The sequence below is a fragment of the Platalea leucorodia genome (genome assembly GCF_965183815.1).
Source record: "Platalea leucorodia genome assembly, chromosome: 12".
NCBI lineage: Eukaryota > Metazoa > Chordata > Aves > Pelecaniformes > Threskiornithidae > Platalea > Platalea leucorodia.
Window position 1 is genome coordinate 16,150,250 of NC_138834.1, and position 16,840 is coordinate 16,167,089.

The window sequence follows — 16,840 nt, forward strand, 5'->3', positions numbered from 1 at the left end:
GATGGAATCAAAATTGTGTGTTTAATGCTACCTAAGATTCAGCAGGTAAAAAAGCATTACCACAATACCAATTACTAAGGTAAATCCGAAAATTCCAGACAAGCTTGCCATTTCTGACCACCACCAATTCCAAGATGCCTGAACGTATGTTATACAATTATCCACTCTACCCAACACCAAATCAATGCTGAATGATTACTTCAATTGTCCCACTTTCTACCAGCTTTCAAATACAGCCCTTAGTTTACTCTTGCGCACCCCTGAGCAGTTAGTCATTTGAGGCAGACTAATAATCAATCTGCAGTTTCACTGCAGTTTGCTACATTTAAAAAGCATTATTAATTGCGTGATCATCGATGCTTTGAGTCATCATTAACTTGGCTGCAGTCGAGATGCACATTTCTAATTAAACTTATTCTCCCTAGATTACCTCTCTTCAATCTGCCCCACTCGCAACTGTACTGAATTGATTCAGAACTGTGCAGAAATCAGTGGGCCGCTGGGAGGATAAAGAAACCCTACCAGCAGGCACCACACATCAGCCACGCTGAAGAAGGAAATCTCTTTACCTTTTTCCCCAAGAATACAATACCCTCTAGAGCTTTTACATCATTATCCCCATGTAATTATCTCCAGTTCCTTAGCTATGTGAGCTTGATACTTGAAAATTTTCAGACGGCAGCTTGGTAGCTGGACAAAACCTTAATATGCACAGACACACATCGAAACATCACCCTGTATGAGTCTTCAGCAAAAAGAGTTCCACTGAAGGGAGGGAGACCGGCCTCTCTGCCCACAGCTTCCCAAAATAAACCCTGATCTATGAGGAGCATCAGTGCTGTAACACTATCGTAGCCTGATGCGGATATCACAAGTATTAACAGCACTGCCCATCACCAGACTGGACATTGACTGGTTTGCTGGCCACGAGAGGGAGTCCATAGACTCTCGGTCAGATCCTACAGCAATTCTTCCATTGAAGTGAGGAAAATTTGAATTGTTTCTTGGCTTTCGCTCATTAGCTGTGGACCCTTGGAGCAACAGCTTCCAAAGAACTAGAAAAGACACAGCTTGGACCATGTAACACTCCCATAAGAGAGGACATTAACACTGGCACTTCCAGAGTATGTTTGGGGGTTTTTTTGTTTGGTTGGTTTGGGGGTTTTTTTGTTTTTGTTTTTTTTTTGTTTTTTTTTTTTTTGTTTTAATTCACACACTAGTTCTTTTAAGTGGGTGGAGGGGAAAGGTGTTTAGCTGTTATTAAAACAGTTTTATTCAAACAGTTTGGAAGGATTCACAGTACAAGCCAATTGTTTTCCTACTGGTAGTAAATGAATATAAACTGTTCAAGGAAATCAGTCCCCCCTCCAAATCAGCAGCACATGTCCTGGAACAGTGTTCCTCCCATTCCTAATTAGTAGGAAACTGGATCATGTGAAAATGCCTTAAGACATTGATCACATGAGCTCCTTAAACCAGCTATATTTAAGATGCTACTTGTAAAAAAAAAAATATGATGCAAGATATTTCAACACAGATTGATTTCTGGTATTTCTTGACTTTAGACTCCTTGGAAGCCAACAGATAAACAAGACTAGATGCCTTCCAGCACTAGTTCTGCAACTTTATCCTGATCAGAAACAATAGGTACTGAATTAACAGAACTGGCAGTACAAACGCATCGGTTTCAGTGTACAGCTACCATCAGCACTAGCTGAATGCGGCCCAAAAAAGCAAGCAGAATTTGAAGCTGCATTCAGCTACGAGTCTCGAGATCGAGAAGAGTTGGGCAAGACAGCTCCTCTCCTTCACTTTATAGTTAATTGAATAACAAGGACTGAGCAATAGCATACTTCGCATCTTAGGAGGTTCAGTGTACATCTTTTCTAAGAAGTTAGGGAGAATTAGGAAGCCATGCTATTCCCATGTAAGTTTTGCCAATTCTGAAGTGCTTGGTTTATTGTTGATGTCTAGTTAAAATAAGCTAGCCCTACTATCTCAACAGAACAGAGCCACAATGATAATTTTTTTCCTTTTAAAAAACAACCTACTAGGAAGCCAACAGCTCAGAATTCCTCAAGCAAGATAACACAGTCAGCAACAGTACACTGTCTCATCCTGTTCCACACTTCGGGCCATTTGTTGCAAAGTATCTTAATAGATTTCCACAAAGCAACGACCACCTGTTCCCACAGCTTGCAGCAATGGGAAAATCAGCCACCACTAAAGACTCTTTCTAAAAGCATGTTCCAGCAGTGGTACCAAAGCCCCAAACAAGATCTGAACCTTAAACCCCACAGCATCTCAAACTTGCTTAGCATTGAAAGAACCTTTATTTGCAACTTATTTAGTTATTGTTCTTCTACTCATGCATATATTTAGGTATCACAGCTAAACAAAAGCACCCGTGTTAAAGTTTTAACACTAAGCACTGTTTGGAGTCAGAAGTGCTTAGGCTTTCAGCAGCCAAGCATGAGCAATTCTAAGATTACAAAAGGCATCTGAGTAAACACGTTAAAGCTCCTGATAAGCTCTAGTGTGCTATATGTTCCAAGGAAGTGGCATCTACTGTAAGGAACCATTTTGGTCAACTTCTTAAGTAACATTGCTGAAAGTAGAACCAGAACTACGAAGTTGCAAGCGCTGGAGAAAGCTGGTAGAACAACATACTTCAGACTCTACCACGATCTCTCCAGCGCCTGCTGGGAGGCGCTCAGATATTAATAAGGTGGTGGGAATCAAAAGTATATCGAGGACAGGATTGCACAGCTACATCACATTGAACGAGTTGCTCATTTTATACCATCTTGCAAATGCTGATGCAGGCAAAGGCTTTTCAGCCTTCACCTTACTGCCCCCCTCTCACAGAAGCCTCCACCTCCCGCTCTCCCTCTGCGACCAACAGCCCCATGCACAACTTTAAGAGGGAAGGGAGAGAGCTAACCTTTGTGTAACGGTGCGGGTATTTTGTCGGAATTCTGTTCAACTCCAGGAAAGCATCACCGTTTTCAGTTTCTGTTGCACCTCCTCTCTTATCCATGGTTACTTCAAAGCCTGTGACCGCGGACCTAATTAAAGCAAAGCCAAGCCGTCAGATTTGGAGACGCGTTTCCAGCGGACGCGTTTTCCTTCCAGCCTGGGACTGGTGGCTGCTCGGGTACCGCAGGCAGGACCCGCGTTCCCCAACACCGCCTTTCCCTGCTCCGGCCGAGGCGGGCGGCCCCCGCGGCCCTGCCCCGCGCCCGGCGGCAGCCCAGCTCCCACCCGCGGCAGCGCAACAAAGGTCCCTCCGCCGGCACGGCCCGGAGCGGAGGCGGCGAGCGCCGGGGCGGGCGGGAGCGGGGCGGCCGGGACACCCCCCCCGCGGCGGGGGCAGCGCGGGCCGCGGCGCGGCCGAGGCCCCGTCCCAAAGCACCGGAGCCCGGCGGGGGGCAGGAGGGCGGCGGGGCAGGTGACTCAGCGGATCCTCACCTGCGCCCAGGCGCTCGTACTCACCGCGCCGGCGGCGGGTCCTCCCGACGGCGCTCCGCTCCGCTCCGCCGAAGGCCTTACCGCCCCCCGCGGCGTTTCCTGCTCCCGGCCACCGGCTCCGCTCGGCCCCCGCCCGCCCCCCCGGCGGCGCCCCGCGCCGCGCTCGCCCCCCCGAGGCGCCACAGGGGCACCGGGCCGGCGCCCGCCTCCCCCGCCCGCCTCCGGCCCCCGCCGCGCCGGCTCGCGCGCCCTCTCCCCGTCCGCCCGGCTCTGTCTCTCCTCAGCCGCCGTAACCGGGGCCTTCCGCCGCCCGCCCCGCTCCCCTTTAAGGGCCCGCGCGCAGGCGCGGCGGCGGGGGCGCGCACCGGGGCTCCCCCGCGCGGCGCCTGACTGGGAAAGGCGGGCGGCGGCGGCGGGGCCGCGCTCCCCCCCGCTGCCCGGCGGCGCCTCCCCGCCGCGGGCGAGCCCGCCGAAGCCTCGTCTCACCTTGCGAAGGCCGCGGTGGGTGAGGAGAGGCGCGGGGCGCCCGGCGGGCCCGCAGGCACTCTCGGCGGGCAGCCCTGCGGGGGAGGCGGCGGGACGTGCTGCGCGCCATGTGGCGGGCGCGGGGCACCGGGCGGCAGCGGGGCCGGGGCCGGGGCCGGGGCCGGGCAGGGGCCGTGCCGCCGCGCCGCCGCGGCTGCGGGGAAGGCGCGGGCTGAAGGAAGGGCGGGAAGCGGCGGCGCGAGCGCGGCCCCCTCAGCGGCGATGGCGGGCGGCGCGGCTGACAGCTTCGTTAGCGCCTGGGTCGGGCTCCCCGCTCCTCGCCCCGCACGCTGGCGCGGGTCGCTCGGGGAGGCCTCCCCGCCGGTGCCCGCCTCAAGCCGAGCGCCGCCACCTTCCCGCCGTGAGCGGCCTGGCGGGGCCCGCGCCCCCAGCCCGCCCTCGGCCCCGTCCCGTGGTGGCGGGGCGCCGGCAGGAGCGTAGGCGTGAGGCGCCGGTGCCCCGCCGCTGTCAGCCTTCTGCCAAAAGTGAGATCGGGCGATTCCCCGAGGCAGCGGGAGGGAGACGGGCGTAGCGAGCAGAGCAGCTTATTCCGAGGCACCTGACAGGTCCTTTGGTTGCTGCTAGCGAGGAGCAGAGGTGGTTTTCAGCATCGGCGTAAGGAGCTCGCTTTGGCAGCAAGCCGGCCCCGTCGGAGCCGTCGGGGAGCGGCGCCTGCGGCCCTGGGTTCCCCAGCGCCTGCGGCGGGGAGGCCTGGCAGGGTCTGCTGAATAAACCGTGGCCTTCCCTCGGCTCTGACGAAGCGGGACACCAGCATTAAAGCCGGTTACCTGTGGAATGAAACAGGAATAAACATCTCTCGCGTTCAATACCTCCATTTCTCATTTTGAAATGCCTCCATCCCTGCAGGCACTTAAAAGCCGTGTGGATGTGGTGCTTAGGGACGTGGTCTGGTGGTGGCCTTGGCAGGGCTGCGTTAACGGTTGGACTCGATGATCTTCTACACAATTCCATGATTCTATGACTTTTTTCTTAGAAGACAAAGTGCTGTGTTACAAATACGAGAGCGCTGTAGCTATTGCGAAGTTTCTCCTAGCGAGTTGGCTTTTCAGGCAGCAAGCCCGCGAGCCGCCCGCCGAGCGGCCGTTACCGGACGCCGCGGGCCCTGGCTCCGAGAGGCCCAGAGCCGTGGTGTGTTTCGTTCACCGCTGCTGTGAGCTGCAATACGGTTTGTTTAATTCCTAAAGGCGCATCTTTTGTAAGCCCCGGGCTACCTGCAGCAGAAAGCCCGGTGGCACGGACATGGCAAAACGCCTGGTTTCCTCCATTGGGGGTGCGGCGTGAGCAGCCGCTCAGCGCCGTGGCGCGCTTCGCCCCTTTCCCGCTGCTCGGGACTGCGGGTTATGGCTGAAGCGGACAGAGGTTCGTGCTGGCGGGGGCGCCCCGAGGCGGCCCCGGGGCTGGGGGCCAGCGCGGCCCGCACCGCTGCGGGGGCACCGGGCCGCCCGGCAGCGCTCCTCCCCGCCACCGGGGGGCGCTGCGGCGACGCCGGGGGGAGCGGGCGGCGCTCCGGCCCCTCCTCGTGGTGGTGGGCGGGGCTTGTTCTCCCGCTGTGAGGGCGGGCGGGCGGCGCGCGGGTCACGCGTCCGGTTGGGCGCTGAGGCGCGGCGGGCGCCGCCTCCCCCTCGGCCGCCTCCTGCCGCTCGGCCCCCGCGGCTGCGAGAGCGGGGACGCCTCGGTTAGGGAGGGCAGAGCCCCCGCGCTCCCGCTGCTCGCCCGCCCGTTTCCGCGTGGCGCTGCGGGCCCGCCCCGCGCCTGCCGAGGGGCGCGGTGCCGCTGCCCCGTGAGGCGCTGCCTTCGCCCGGCCGTTACCGCCGCCGGCCGGTGCCCAGGGGGAGGCCGCGCCGCTTTGGCCGCGGGGTCTGTAGCGCCTTCACGGGCGGGGGGCGGCAGGGTCGGGTCGTTGGGCGGCTGGGGAGGCGGGCGCCCCGGCCGTGGCCTCCTGCGCCCCGAGGCGGGGTTTTACAGCGGCATCGTGTGGTTCTGGAGTGTTTGTCCATAAGCACAAAACGCGTTCAGTTTATAGTTCTCCTCTGCCGAAAGGAATTTCGTGCAGGCAAACTCAGATTGACTGCAGTAAGTTTTTGGTTTGGTTTGGTTTTTTTTTTTTTTCTGTCCCCACTCCTTAAACCTTGCTTATAGAAACGTCCGCTTTGGATCTCACGCTTACAAGAAGATTGCTGGTCATAAGTCCAGGCGCTTTCACAGAGTCCTGCTCTCCCCGAGACCTGGCGGGGGGAAGGTTCTGTGCATACAGAACTCCTTGCTGCAGCTGGGTGGAATTCAGTGTTCTCTTCATTTCTGTGTGCTTGTGAAGGGAGGGAAGCTTAGTGAAAAGGAGTCAGTTTGATCAGGCACTGATTTTGTCACCCTTGATTATTAATTTATTTCTAAATAGGGAACATACCTTAGGGTCATCTCCTTTTTATAGCATCTTTCTAGCACAGGTTTATTTGGGTAGGCACAGTTGCCGTCTTAGGATTCAAATGGTTATGACTTTATTACCATGATTATGTCAGCACAGTGTCATTCAGGCCAGCCAGGCTGTGAGCGTGCAGACATGCTTTTCATGTTAAACTTCAAAATTGCGTTATGCTGTTTGTATGCGGGTCAGGTGGATGGAATTCCTGTCATTGTTAAGATACAGGCTGCATTTAGCATGGATCCGTTTGATGGAGTCATCACAAATAACAGGAACTAATTTATGCTTTGTCCAAAGCTAATACACAACATTCCAGAGAGTGCATTTGTTTACTGCAGACTTGGAACTGTAGCAAAATGGAGAAATCCAGAAGCAGGTAAGCAATAATAAGATGCTGCCTTGTTGAAGACCTCAGCTGTAATTATTTTTTTTTTTTGTTTTAATTTTGATATCTTATGCATTCCATGGGACAGAGGAAAGTTGAGTTATTCTCATATGAGGGCTTATTGATCTCTATGGAACATTATTAAACAGGAAGTGTTCCCCTTAAAAACAAAACAGAAAACAACAAACACACCCCCCCATCCATCATGAAACACAACTTTACGTGGGTTTACATTATCACAACATTCAAATATAAAAAAATGATGTTCTTGAGCTTGAGGTATTAGACTGGAACGTAAAATATTTGGGTATAGTTGTTGGCCTAACCACGGATTTATTCTGTGGTGTTAGTCCTATTATTCTTCCCATGCTTTTATTTTCTAACTTTACATCCTTCTTCGACTCTTATTTTTTGTGGTTGCTTGACATGAATTCTCATGGACGTGGGCTGTCATCACTATGTATGCGTAGCACATACACTGTTTCAAATTTAGGAATAATCTGTTAAAAATGACATATGTCACATGCCTTAGACTCTAATACAAGACTTCTACATGTTCTACCCGAGCTTGATTTTTTGACCACTTTGTGTTACCTTGTCATTGCATATGGTCAGACCAGGTTTACCTTTGGGGCAGATTAGACGGTTTTAAAGGGAGTTGGGCCTAACAGACGTGTGCAAGAAGTTGTGCTGAAAGCTATTTTGCATAAATTTAAAAGTGCCTGAAACTCTCTTCTTCAAAAGTGCAAGCAGTTGCCTTAACTGCACATCTTGATGTGAACAGAATTCTTTTGTCTGCCGGATGGGGCCCGCCTTTTTCAGAAAGCATTCAAATAATATTTTATAGGAGAACAAGAATTTATCTCTCACACCCAAAATACAGGTCTTGTTTTCTTTCATTCGCTTTGTTTTAGCTCCTTGCAGCTTGCTGGAACAAGCAAAAAATACTGTATTTCCTCCTATGAGATTTGTGTGTGTGCGTGTGGGTTGGGGTTTTGGTTTTGTTGTTGGTTTTTCCCCCCAATGATTTGTTGTTAATTCTGTGAGTGGTTATTCAGCTGAACTCCCAAAACTTACTAGTATGGCTTGTTCCATAACGTCGTGGTACCAACAGTTTTTTTCTGGCTGCAGCCATGTGTTTCCTGGCTCAGTCCAGGTGATTATTAGGGTGAAACTTCAGACTGTCCTCTGCTGTTGCCTGTTATGGAGTTCAAGAATGTGTTTGTGGTTCTAATGTGCAAATTGTCAGGGTGGTGGCAGTATTTGTTTTGGGAAAGAAGCTTCAATACAACTGGTTCAGCAAGTTTTATCTGGTTAGATTTTTTTTTTGTTATCATTCTTGTTTTCAGAAAATTACAGACAAAATACAGTTCATAAAAACATACTTGTTATTTTTCAGATTAGAACTACACATGAAAATAAACTGTACGGTGGAAAAATATGCCTAATTTTGCTTTTTAATGATGAATATACAGGAAGGGATTTTTAGTTTTCTTTTTAAAGAAGAAACGCATTTAATTAAAATACGAGCAAAGCTAGGAAAGAGTTCCTTGTAGAAGAACTGTATATATAAGTGCATTTCATGTTAAAATGGGAAATTCTCACTTCAGTTCCCTAGTCCTCAAGAGAGTTTTTCAGCAATAGACCGAATACCTTGATACGTTTTAGAATAAAAGGCAGAAAAACACATTCAAATCTTCCCTGTAAGGGCACGCTGTGTGCACACACATGGGAGGGGAATTACCTTAGGATGTCTTCGGTGCTTATCGGGGCTCTCTGCAAGCCAATTAACTCTTAAATCCCTTTGGGAAAAAAAAGAGGGGGAGAGGGTGACAGTATCCCAGTCACAGATTAGTGAGCTGAAGTGGCACCAGGAGAAGCTCGCTGAGAAGCGGGACTGCTGTGGGGGACGTAGGAAGAAGGAAGATCTGCTGGTTTCAGGCAGGGGCAAACATTAGATGGGCGCAAATATTCTGGAAACAAGTCTGACTCGGCTGGTTGACTTCAGGGAAACAGGGATGTTACTGCTTCTCAGTCACAAAAAGGCTCCCCAGTTAATCAGCAGCCTGCTCATTAGTGTCGCTGGGTGTCAGTGGGCTGCTTGGAAGGCTTTTCAGCTGCCTAGGTTTCCTAAAGAAGTGTGTCCCAATTCAAGTCTTGCAATGATGCTTGGGCCTCTGTTTATGCTGGGTGAAGGTTAAAGGTGCTAATTTCAGGGTGTGAAAATTTTGTATATGCTTTGATCTCTGAAAACCAAAGCCTTAGTTTTATTACTGAAATTAGCATAGAAGTTCCTATTTTTACTGCTGCCTGGGCATTAACAGAGAGAAAGTACAAAGGCAACTAACCTTTCCTTATATTCCAGATATCTAGCAAGGAAATTCTTCTATCTGTGGGCAAAAAAGACATTTGGACAAGCTCTCCCTTCCAAAGCCAGGTAGATAAAATACCAGAAATCAAGGGTGGGGGTTTTTGTGTGTTGTGGGTTTTTTTTTTTCCTTTTTTTTTTTTTTTTTTAATGGTTTAGTGCTGTACTATTGGGCTAAGAGAGTACTGGCTGCCAATAAAATATTTGGATGTCTTTTGAGATCACTTGAAGGTTTACTTTGAGTATCCTTCTTGCTCCTGCTTTTTGTCTGTTTTTAATAATCGTGGTTAATCTTTACTAACTAAATTCATAGGAATTGTGGTTGTCTTGATGAAGTTGAACTGTACGTGCATATAAATGATGGGCTGTGATTGTGATAGCTGCTTTAAATGTAACGATTTTTCAAAGTTATAACTAGAGATAGGTCTTGAAATTGAGTTCATTTTACTTTTCTTGCTATTGTGCTTAATATGTCTCTACATACGCTTTGTGTCTGACTTTGAAATGCCTGTGGCGGACGATTCGTGTCTGTTGTTGGTGCTCTGGCAGTTACTGGGAACCGACACTTGGATACTCTTTTCTTGTTTTGCTTTCATTTGCATGTTCGTTCTTGTTTGACCACACGCTTGGGAACTGAAGCAGTTCCCAGTGGAAAGACCTGCATTTGTTAGAGTCAGAATAAGATCAGGCCCTTAGTTATCCAGTTTCCTGGTACTGTATCAAATATTTTCTGGCTATGTCTGCCTTAGTTGGTAAGCGCAAGTTCTCCTGCGAACCTTACCATTCTTGTTATCCCATGTACTGAGTCTGCACTGCTTTGGCTGTGTGTAAACTCAGGACAATGATTATTTTATTTTTTTCAAGAGGATGAGTGGAAATACATTTTAAAAAGTTCAGCAAGTTACATAAGCAATAACTAATTGCCTTTTTAGATTTAAGAGTCCCCAGTTCTCCATAGCTTTTATTTGCAATGTTCTGTTAATGCACTAAGTCAAAAAAAAATAACATATAGCTCATTTCTTTTTTCTTTTTTTTTTTCTTTTCTGCTTGAGTGCTTGGAATGACTTAGCAACTTGGCTTGGGGTAGGTAGCTATGAATTGCAACTTGTAAGAGGATTCATGTGTTTCCCTGAGGGACCTCTAGGTGTTCTGGGCCTAATCCTGTTGTTACTACCGACGTGACCAATTTCATTAAGCTAGTAGGATAGCTGTGATCAAAGGTGGTGAGTCTGGGCTTGTGTGCTTTTTGTTTGTTAGCTTGCGTGCTTTCCTGGGTCCTTCTATTGTCCTTCTCTCCATCACAAATACAAAGAGATGAGAAATTTTCTGAAAGTATTTGTACTCCAGTTGATGAGATTTTCTGGTTCTTAGGCTGCTGCCCAGGTCATTCTGACCATATGGAAAAATGTTTGAGAGAATATTTAAAAAAAAAAAATTGCTTGATATAGTAGTTTATGACCATTATTTTTAGTTAGGTGATCAAAATCCGAAATCCCTCATGGAGACCTTCCTATATTTGAATTTTTAGCTGTTCACAATTCAGTTGAAATGTAGCTTCACTTCTTACCTGGTCAGGTACATGTTAATTAAATCTGGGTATGAAAGCAGAGACTGTTTTACTGAGATTAAAGAATTTGAAGGTCATATGTGACTCGTGAATCCATTTTGTGCAAGGCTTAGCATCCAGTGGAAGGAGGAGGTACGTGAGCAGATGAACAGCTTTGTTTTTAGCATAGATGATGTGCAACTAGCTGAAGGAGTTCTTAAGCCTATTTAAGTGTTCTTTGGGAAGATTTTACATTTGGGATGACTTAAGATCAGCATGCTGTTCCTAAGAACACAATGGAAATATCAAAGCATTATAAAATCTGAAGTAGCTTTTGTATTTATTTCTATACAGAAGAATATTTTGTGTTAAAATAACAAAGAACGAAATTAGCAAGGAAATACACATATCGTTATTTATCAGCTGTGCTGGTTGTTTGAGTAAAGCACAGAACTGATGATAAAAGATGCGAGTTGTTCGTAGGTGTGAAGTCAGCTGGCACTCTGATATTTAGCAAGTCAGTTAACAACATCTGTCTTTCCTTCCCTGACTTTCTGTGAAGTATTTACAGTTAATAAGCTGATTGCTTCTTGTCACACTTCACAGAGTCTTGGAATACAGTGTCACAGTGGGGTAGTGTTTTTAAATGCAATTAGGTGCTGTTAGGCTAATCAGACAAGATTGGAAAAGAGGTAGCATAATCTTCATTGAAACTGATTTGTGGTCAACCTGGAAACCTGTATGAAGTTTCCCATGTCCAAATCTTTCAATGGTTTAGATGCTTTTATGACCAGAAGATTCTTCAGAAAACTTTTGGAGAGTGGAAGGAGTGGTGGACTGCTTGCAGAGAAAGGAAGCTCAGCCTCAGAGCAGACAGCCATTACAGGTTTGTGAAATGACTTCCTATTATCGTGTGTATATAGCAGTATGAGAAATTTTCCTTAGGTTCTGAAGGAGTTATTAATACCAGCAAGCAAGTTACATCAACAGTACCTCCAGGCCAAGAGCAATGTCTCCGTTGCTTATTTTCATATTTTTCTCCACCCACCCCCCTTTTTTTTTTGTTGCTGTTGTCTTAGGATGAAGTCAAAATTTCCTATCCAACATATCTTTCGAGTGCAACTGAACTCGAAAGAATCCTACTTCTAGGCATTGGTAGCTATTTCACTGAATGGCGCTTTTTTCATTTTTCAGGCATTTACTCCATAATTTGATATTCAAGGCTTGGAGAGCCTATGTATGCCAGCAACAAGGAAAGAGGAACAAATATGATGTTGCAGAGTCTCATGGTAAGTGAAGCGATGGTAGCTACCTTTACGTGGGGACATACTGAGATGGGAGTTTCCAAGGGAAATATTTACACAGAATCTCTGTCCCTCGTACGTGTTTGCACATCGACCTCCCGCACCCCATGGAAGCGTAACGCTTTTAGGTACAGATGGTTGTCTGTCTAAAGCGGGCAGGGGGGTTCCGTTTGATGCACTGCTGTGTAGCTATATAGTTATTTCAGGATGCCAGTGAATAAGCTTAAGGGCCTCTCCATCTGCTCTGGATTGCGTTGTTTGGTTTTGAGGGGTGGCTTGGTTGTTTTTCTGTGTTTTTTTTTAATTTTTTTGTTTCCTTTTTTTCACTTTATCACAATATGTGTTCAAATAGATATTTTTTATAGAATGTGTTATTGGAATTCTCTGTCGGCTGTGAGTATAGAAATTAGATAATAATCCCCTGTGGTATTAACTGCACATATTTTATCTGTATTCGCTGTTATTTCCAGCTTGTGTCTTGCAACTGAAAAGAAGCCCAAACTTTTGAAGTGCCCCTTGTCTTATTGTATAGATTCTTTGTTCTGCAGTGGGTTTGTCCTACTGATGAAGTTGCCTGTGTTGGTTGCAACTTCCTTTGGTTTCAGGGGATATCTGACCCGCTTTTAAAGATGATACTGTGGTTTTGTTCTGTGCCGATTTGCAAAATAAGTTAACTGGTCTCTTTGCATATGAATATAGCCTCAGAATATTACATAGACTGGCATGTTTGGAAACAAACTGATAGGCTGTCTAGATTTCCTTTCTTACTGAGTGAGGCCAGAGTACTTACAGAAGCAACTGTGTGTTACTTAGTCAAAAAGCTAGAAAAGTGACCTGTTTTAAGGCAGGTTAATACCTGAGTCACCAGATCAAAAGGAAATCTTAAAAAAAAAAAAAAAAAAAGGTGGTGGTGTTTTCTTAGTGTAATTGTGAAGTGGCATAAAATCAGTGGTGTTTTTTCTAATAAAGTTGCTTCAATAGTGTCAGTTCTGACAAGCCAGACTGTTGTGAGGAGAAACTGCAGTGCGCTGCATAAAGTGGTAAACTGGCATTTGTGACACCACTTCTGTTTTTAGCTGCGTGAGCAGCCTGCTAAATAAACTTGACTTGTTTCTGGTTGATTTCTCTTGTAATAGAGAATAACTCTTGAAAAGTTCCTGATGAACCTGATGAACTTTTTTTTTTTAAAACGAGCCAAAGAAAATCCTGCAATCCTTACCCAGTAAGGTTGTTATGCCGAATATTGTTATACAGTTATGTACCCTGTAAGCACCGAAGACAAAGCAGTGCCATTGTCTGATAATTCACACCGCTGTGAACAAGCGGCACGATGCTGTCAGCGTTTCAGAGGCCCTTGTCAGTGGGACACCCTCAGCCGGGGTGGATGGGTGGATGGCCGCGGGTCTGGTGGCTGTTGTTTCAGGGTTTCCCACGAGGTGTCACTGCGGGTTGAGGGGACTGGAGGTCGGGGACAAGTGGTGTTAGGGAGTGGTTAAAAAATGCCAGATTCTTGCATGAACTTAAGATGCTGTAATTCTTTTGTTGTGCACAGCAAAGAAGCAAAAATTGCTCAGGACCTGGCAGCACTGGCTGGTTTATGTTGAGGTTCAAAGGACCAAACATGGGATGCAGTCTATGGCACTGGCATTCAGGGAAAGAAGCTGTTTGCGGTAAGAATGGAGTGGAAGCAGGCAGAGAGGCACTGACCACAAGGCCGTGGTTTTTTACCTGTGTTCTGTTATCTTTTCCTGCGGTGACTTTGTTCCGTGTTCAAGTTTTTTTTTGTTGTTTGTTTGTTTTTTTTCTTTTTGAGGTGTGTGTGTCTGAATTCTTCTGGTATGCCCATAGACTGTGAATTTAAAAGATTGTTGTTCATACATTTTTCCAGTGAGAGAACAGTGATTTCTTGCACCAAACTATGGAACCTGCGTTTGAACATGTCTGTAACATTGTTTTGGCAGCATATCATGGGCAGTGTGGAGAAGACGACACTACCAGAACTGCACTGGACATCAAATGAATATTTTGGCTCTGCAGCATTGGGCCCAGAGCCTGCAATTTCGAGTAAGTCCCAGGAACTTCAGCTACTGCCATTTCTAATGTTTAAGTTGCATGCACATGTCACCAATGTTGCAGATTAATAAAAAATAGGCCTTATACTCATTTGCTTTGCAAATTGCAGTACTTCTGATGGAAGAACATATTAGGACATGAGGAAATGGGATGAAGCTGCATCAGGGGAAGTTCAGACTGGTCATTAGGAAAGGCTCTTCACTGAGAGGGTGGTCGGTCCCTGGACCAGGCTCCCCAGGCACGTGGGCACGGCACCAAGTCTGTCAGAGTTCAAGGAGCGTCTGGACGACGCTCTTAGTCATATGATTTAGTTTTAAGTAGTCCTGTGAGGGGCAGGGAGTTGGACTCTGTGATCCTTATGGGTCCCTTCCAACTCGTGATATTCTGTGACTCTCTGAAGAAGGTCAAGACTTTTTTTTTTTCCCCAAGAAAAATTTCTTTACAAGAAATCTAGGCAAAGCAAACTGGATCCATGTCTTGTATTTGCTAGGAAGCAGACTGTCCAAAGGAATGATTACTGTCTTACACAGTGCGTGATGGCAGTGAAAGTATCAGAGTTCTCTCCACCAGAGAAACTAGCCACAGGTAAATAAGAGGTAAAAGAAAACAGGTGTGTGAGTTTGGAGCTGTGGCATTTTGAGCAGGGCATGAAGGGTAGTTGCATCCAGCTCTCTAGAATGCCAGACTCCACAGAGGTCCAGTCCACTGTCCCGTTAGGAGGCAAGATAGCACTGGTCAGCTGTTTGACAGCACCCTGCCTCCTTGTAAGACAACATTTCTTATATCCTAATGGATTTCTGTGAGCATGTTTAACTCCATTTTGGGGTGAGAAGGTACAATCCATCATTTCATTATCTTGAGAGGTTGTCGGCTCCTTCAGTAAATTGTTCAGCTTAGCTGAAGTGAAAACAGCATGGTTTTCTTTCTTTCACTGCAACTGTGGCTTTTTGTCCATTTCATTAAAAACAGATGGTGGTATTTAATTTGGCCTGTGCTGTAAGATGGCAACACTGCCCGTTTGAGGCCAGTATTCTGCTAAGGAGATAAACTCGTGACTTGCGAAATCTTCTCCTGTCTCAAGGTGTGATTCTCTTTTATATGAAAATACTCTGTCTGAAAGAAAGCCTGTTGTCCAAAAAGGTATTATTTTGGCCTTTTAATGGAAAAAGTGCGAAAGTAGCGAAACGAGGAAAAAAGAAGTTTGATATTGACATTCTTGGTCTGTGACTTTTTCTCTGCTGACATTCCTGTGGCATTTGTTTGTTTGTTTTTTGTTTGTTGCAGTTTTTACCTTTAGATCTTAACATGGAATTTCCTATTGCCTGTGTGGTGTTCTTCTTCTCTTCTTTTTTCTACTTCCTTAATCTTATCCGTTTTTTTTTCCCCTTACTTCCCTCCCTCCTCAATTGTTCTGTCAGGCTTGGTTGCAGTGGCGAGAGCTGTATTTATGCAGCCAGAATGACAAGGAGAAGGAGACTAGAGCAGTAACTCACCATCGGCACTGGGAATTGAAGAGATGTATGGAAGCATGGCTGGGATACTTAAACCTCCACAGAGCAAAGAAACTTCAGAATGGTGAGTGAAAGTGGTGAGTTAGGACAGAACGGGGCTCAGCCCCTTTGCTTAGGGCACAGTGATGGCTTTTTCTGTTCTGGGAGACGCCGCAATGTTTTTGCTTGCTCAACAGATGCTGAGGTGCAACTTGGGCTGTACAGTGTTACAGGCCTGGCTAGCTAAGGGTATATACTGAACTGTCGGGAAGATCACCTGCTTTCCATGTGGTTTAAAAGAAAATGCTTTACAGTTCCCGTGATGAAAACTTGCACATTGCATATTATATTCTGACTGAGATATCTGTGAGAAGGACATATTCAGGACTATTATCAGTCAATCTGCACGTGGATTTTCTTGGTAATCAGACAAATCACAGCTCATACAGGATGGTAAAGATTATTACACCAGTTCTTATGTTTCTTCCCTTGAAGCTGCTGGAATGAGTTCAGACATTTGTGTGAATTCCCTGTTGATCAGTGGTGGTGGAAAAGAATCCAGCTTGGGTATCTGGGAACTAGTGACAGGAGTATGCTGAAATGTAAGCAAGCTTGTGTATGTTGAACAAATTATGCGGTGTCTTAACTTCCCCTTCTTAAGTCAGTACAATATGTTACTGCTTTAAAACTGCCTTTGTGATCAATAGGAAGAATATAGTCCATAGCTGAGTGTTACTGTCAATTCTTACCACCATTTTTCAGTGTTAGAGCTTCTGTCACTTCAGAACCAGTGGCTTAAATGTAATGGTCTCATCTGATACAAGTGAGCCCAGGACGGGACAAGTCATGAGGAATTTGTGTGTTTGTTTTCTAGAGCTGGCCCAAGAGCACCACCGAAGCAGGATAGTCCGGCAGTGTTTCTCTGATTGGCGGCTGTCATGGGAGTGCAGGAGAAGAATGCATGCTCACCGGAAGGACATTGAAAAACTAGCAGCCAGGATTGCCTTATGGAGAGCCTTTGCACGCTGGAAGCATTGTATCCAGTCTCTATTTAGTCCCTAGCAGGGACAGGTTAAAAGCACTCCCGTGGACGAAAGAGCCGGTTAATAAGCAGGAATGTTGTGCAGTAGCGTGGGTGACAACAAACATGTTATCATTAGAAAGATGTATGTAAGGCCATACTAACAATTAATAAAACTGTTGCAATTACAGTAGGTTAGCCTGTTGACAGCTAAGAG

The 16,840-nt window shown here is 46.8% G+C and overlaps 2 protein-coding genes across 10 annotated transcripts in view; one reads left to right on the plus strand and one right to left on the minus strand.

Moving 5' to 3' along the window:
* EIF4ENIF1 (eukaryotic translation initiation factor 4E nuclear import factor 1) overlaps positions 1–3,607 on the minus strand; it is a 22,565-nt gene extending 18,958 nt beyond the window's left edge. For all 4 annotated transcript variants that reach the window (XM_082324884.1, XM_082324883.1, XM_082324885.1 and 1 more), the window contains exons 1-2: positions 3,496–3,607; positions 2,945–3,068 (exon numbers count right to left, since the gene is read on the minus strand). In XM_082324884.1, the coding sequence (XP_082181010.1) occupies positions 2,945–3,040 (96 nt within the window). In that variant the 5' untranslated portion in view covers positions 3,041–3,068; positions 3,496–3,607. The remainder of the gene's footprint in view (positions 1–2,944; positions 3,069–3,495) is intronic.
* Positions 3,608–5,834: 2,227 nt separating this feature from the next.
* SFI1 (SFI1 centrin binding protein) overlaps positions 5,835–16,840 on the plus strand; it is a 33,334-nt gene continuing 22,328 nt past the window's right edge. For 2 of the 6 annotated variants that reach the window (XM_082325266.1, XM_082325267.1), the window contains exons 1-9: positions 5,835–6,090; positions 6,734–6,812; positions 9,187–9,258; positions 11,514–11,621; positions 11,930–12,024; positions 13,592–13,709; positions 14,001–14,103; positions 15,531–15,687; positions 16,477–16,638. In XM_082325266.1, coding sequence (XP_082181392.1) covers positions 6,793–6,812; positions 9,187–9,258; positions 11,514–11,621; positions 11,930–12,024; positions 13,592–13,709; positions 14,001–14,103; positions 15,531–15,687; positions 16,477–16,638 — 835 coding nt within the window. In that variant the 5' untranslated portion in view covers positions 5,835–6,090; positions 6,734–6,792. Of the gene's footprint in view, positions 6,091–6,658; positions 6,813–9,186; positions 9,259–11,513; positions 11,622–11,929; positions 12,025–13,591; positions 13,710–14,000; positions 14,104–15,530; positions 15,688–16,476; positions 16,639–16,840 lie in introns of those variants that run through there. The other 4 variants (XM_082325264.1, XM_082325265.1, XM_082325262.1 and 1 more) reach the window with 3 other exon arrangements.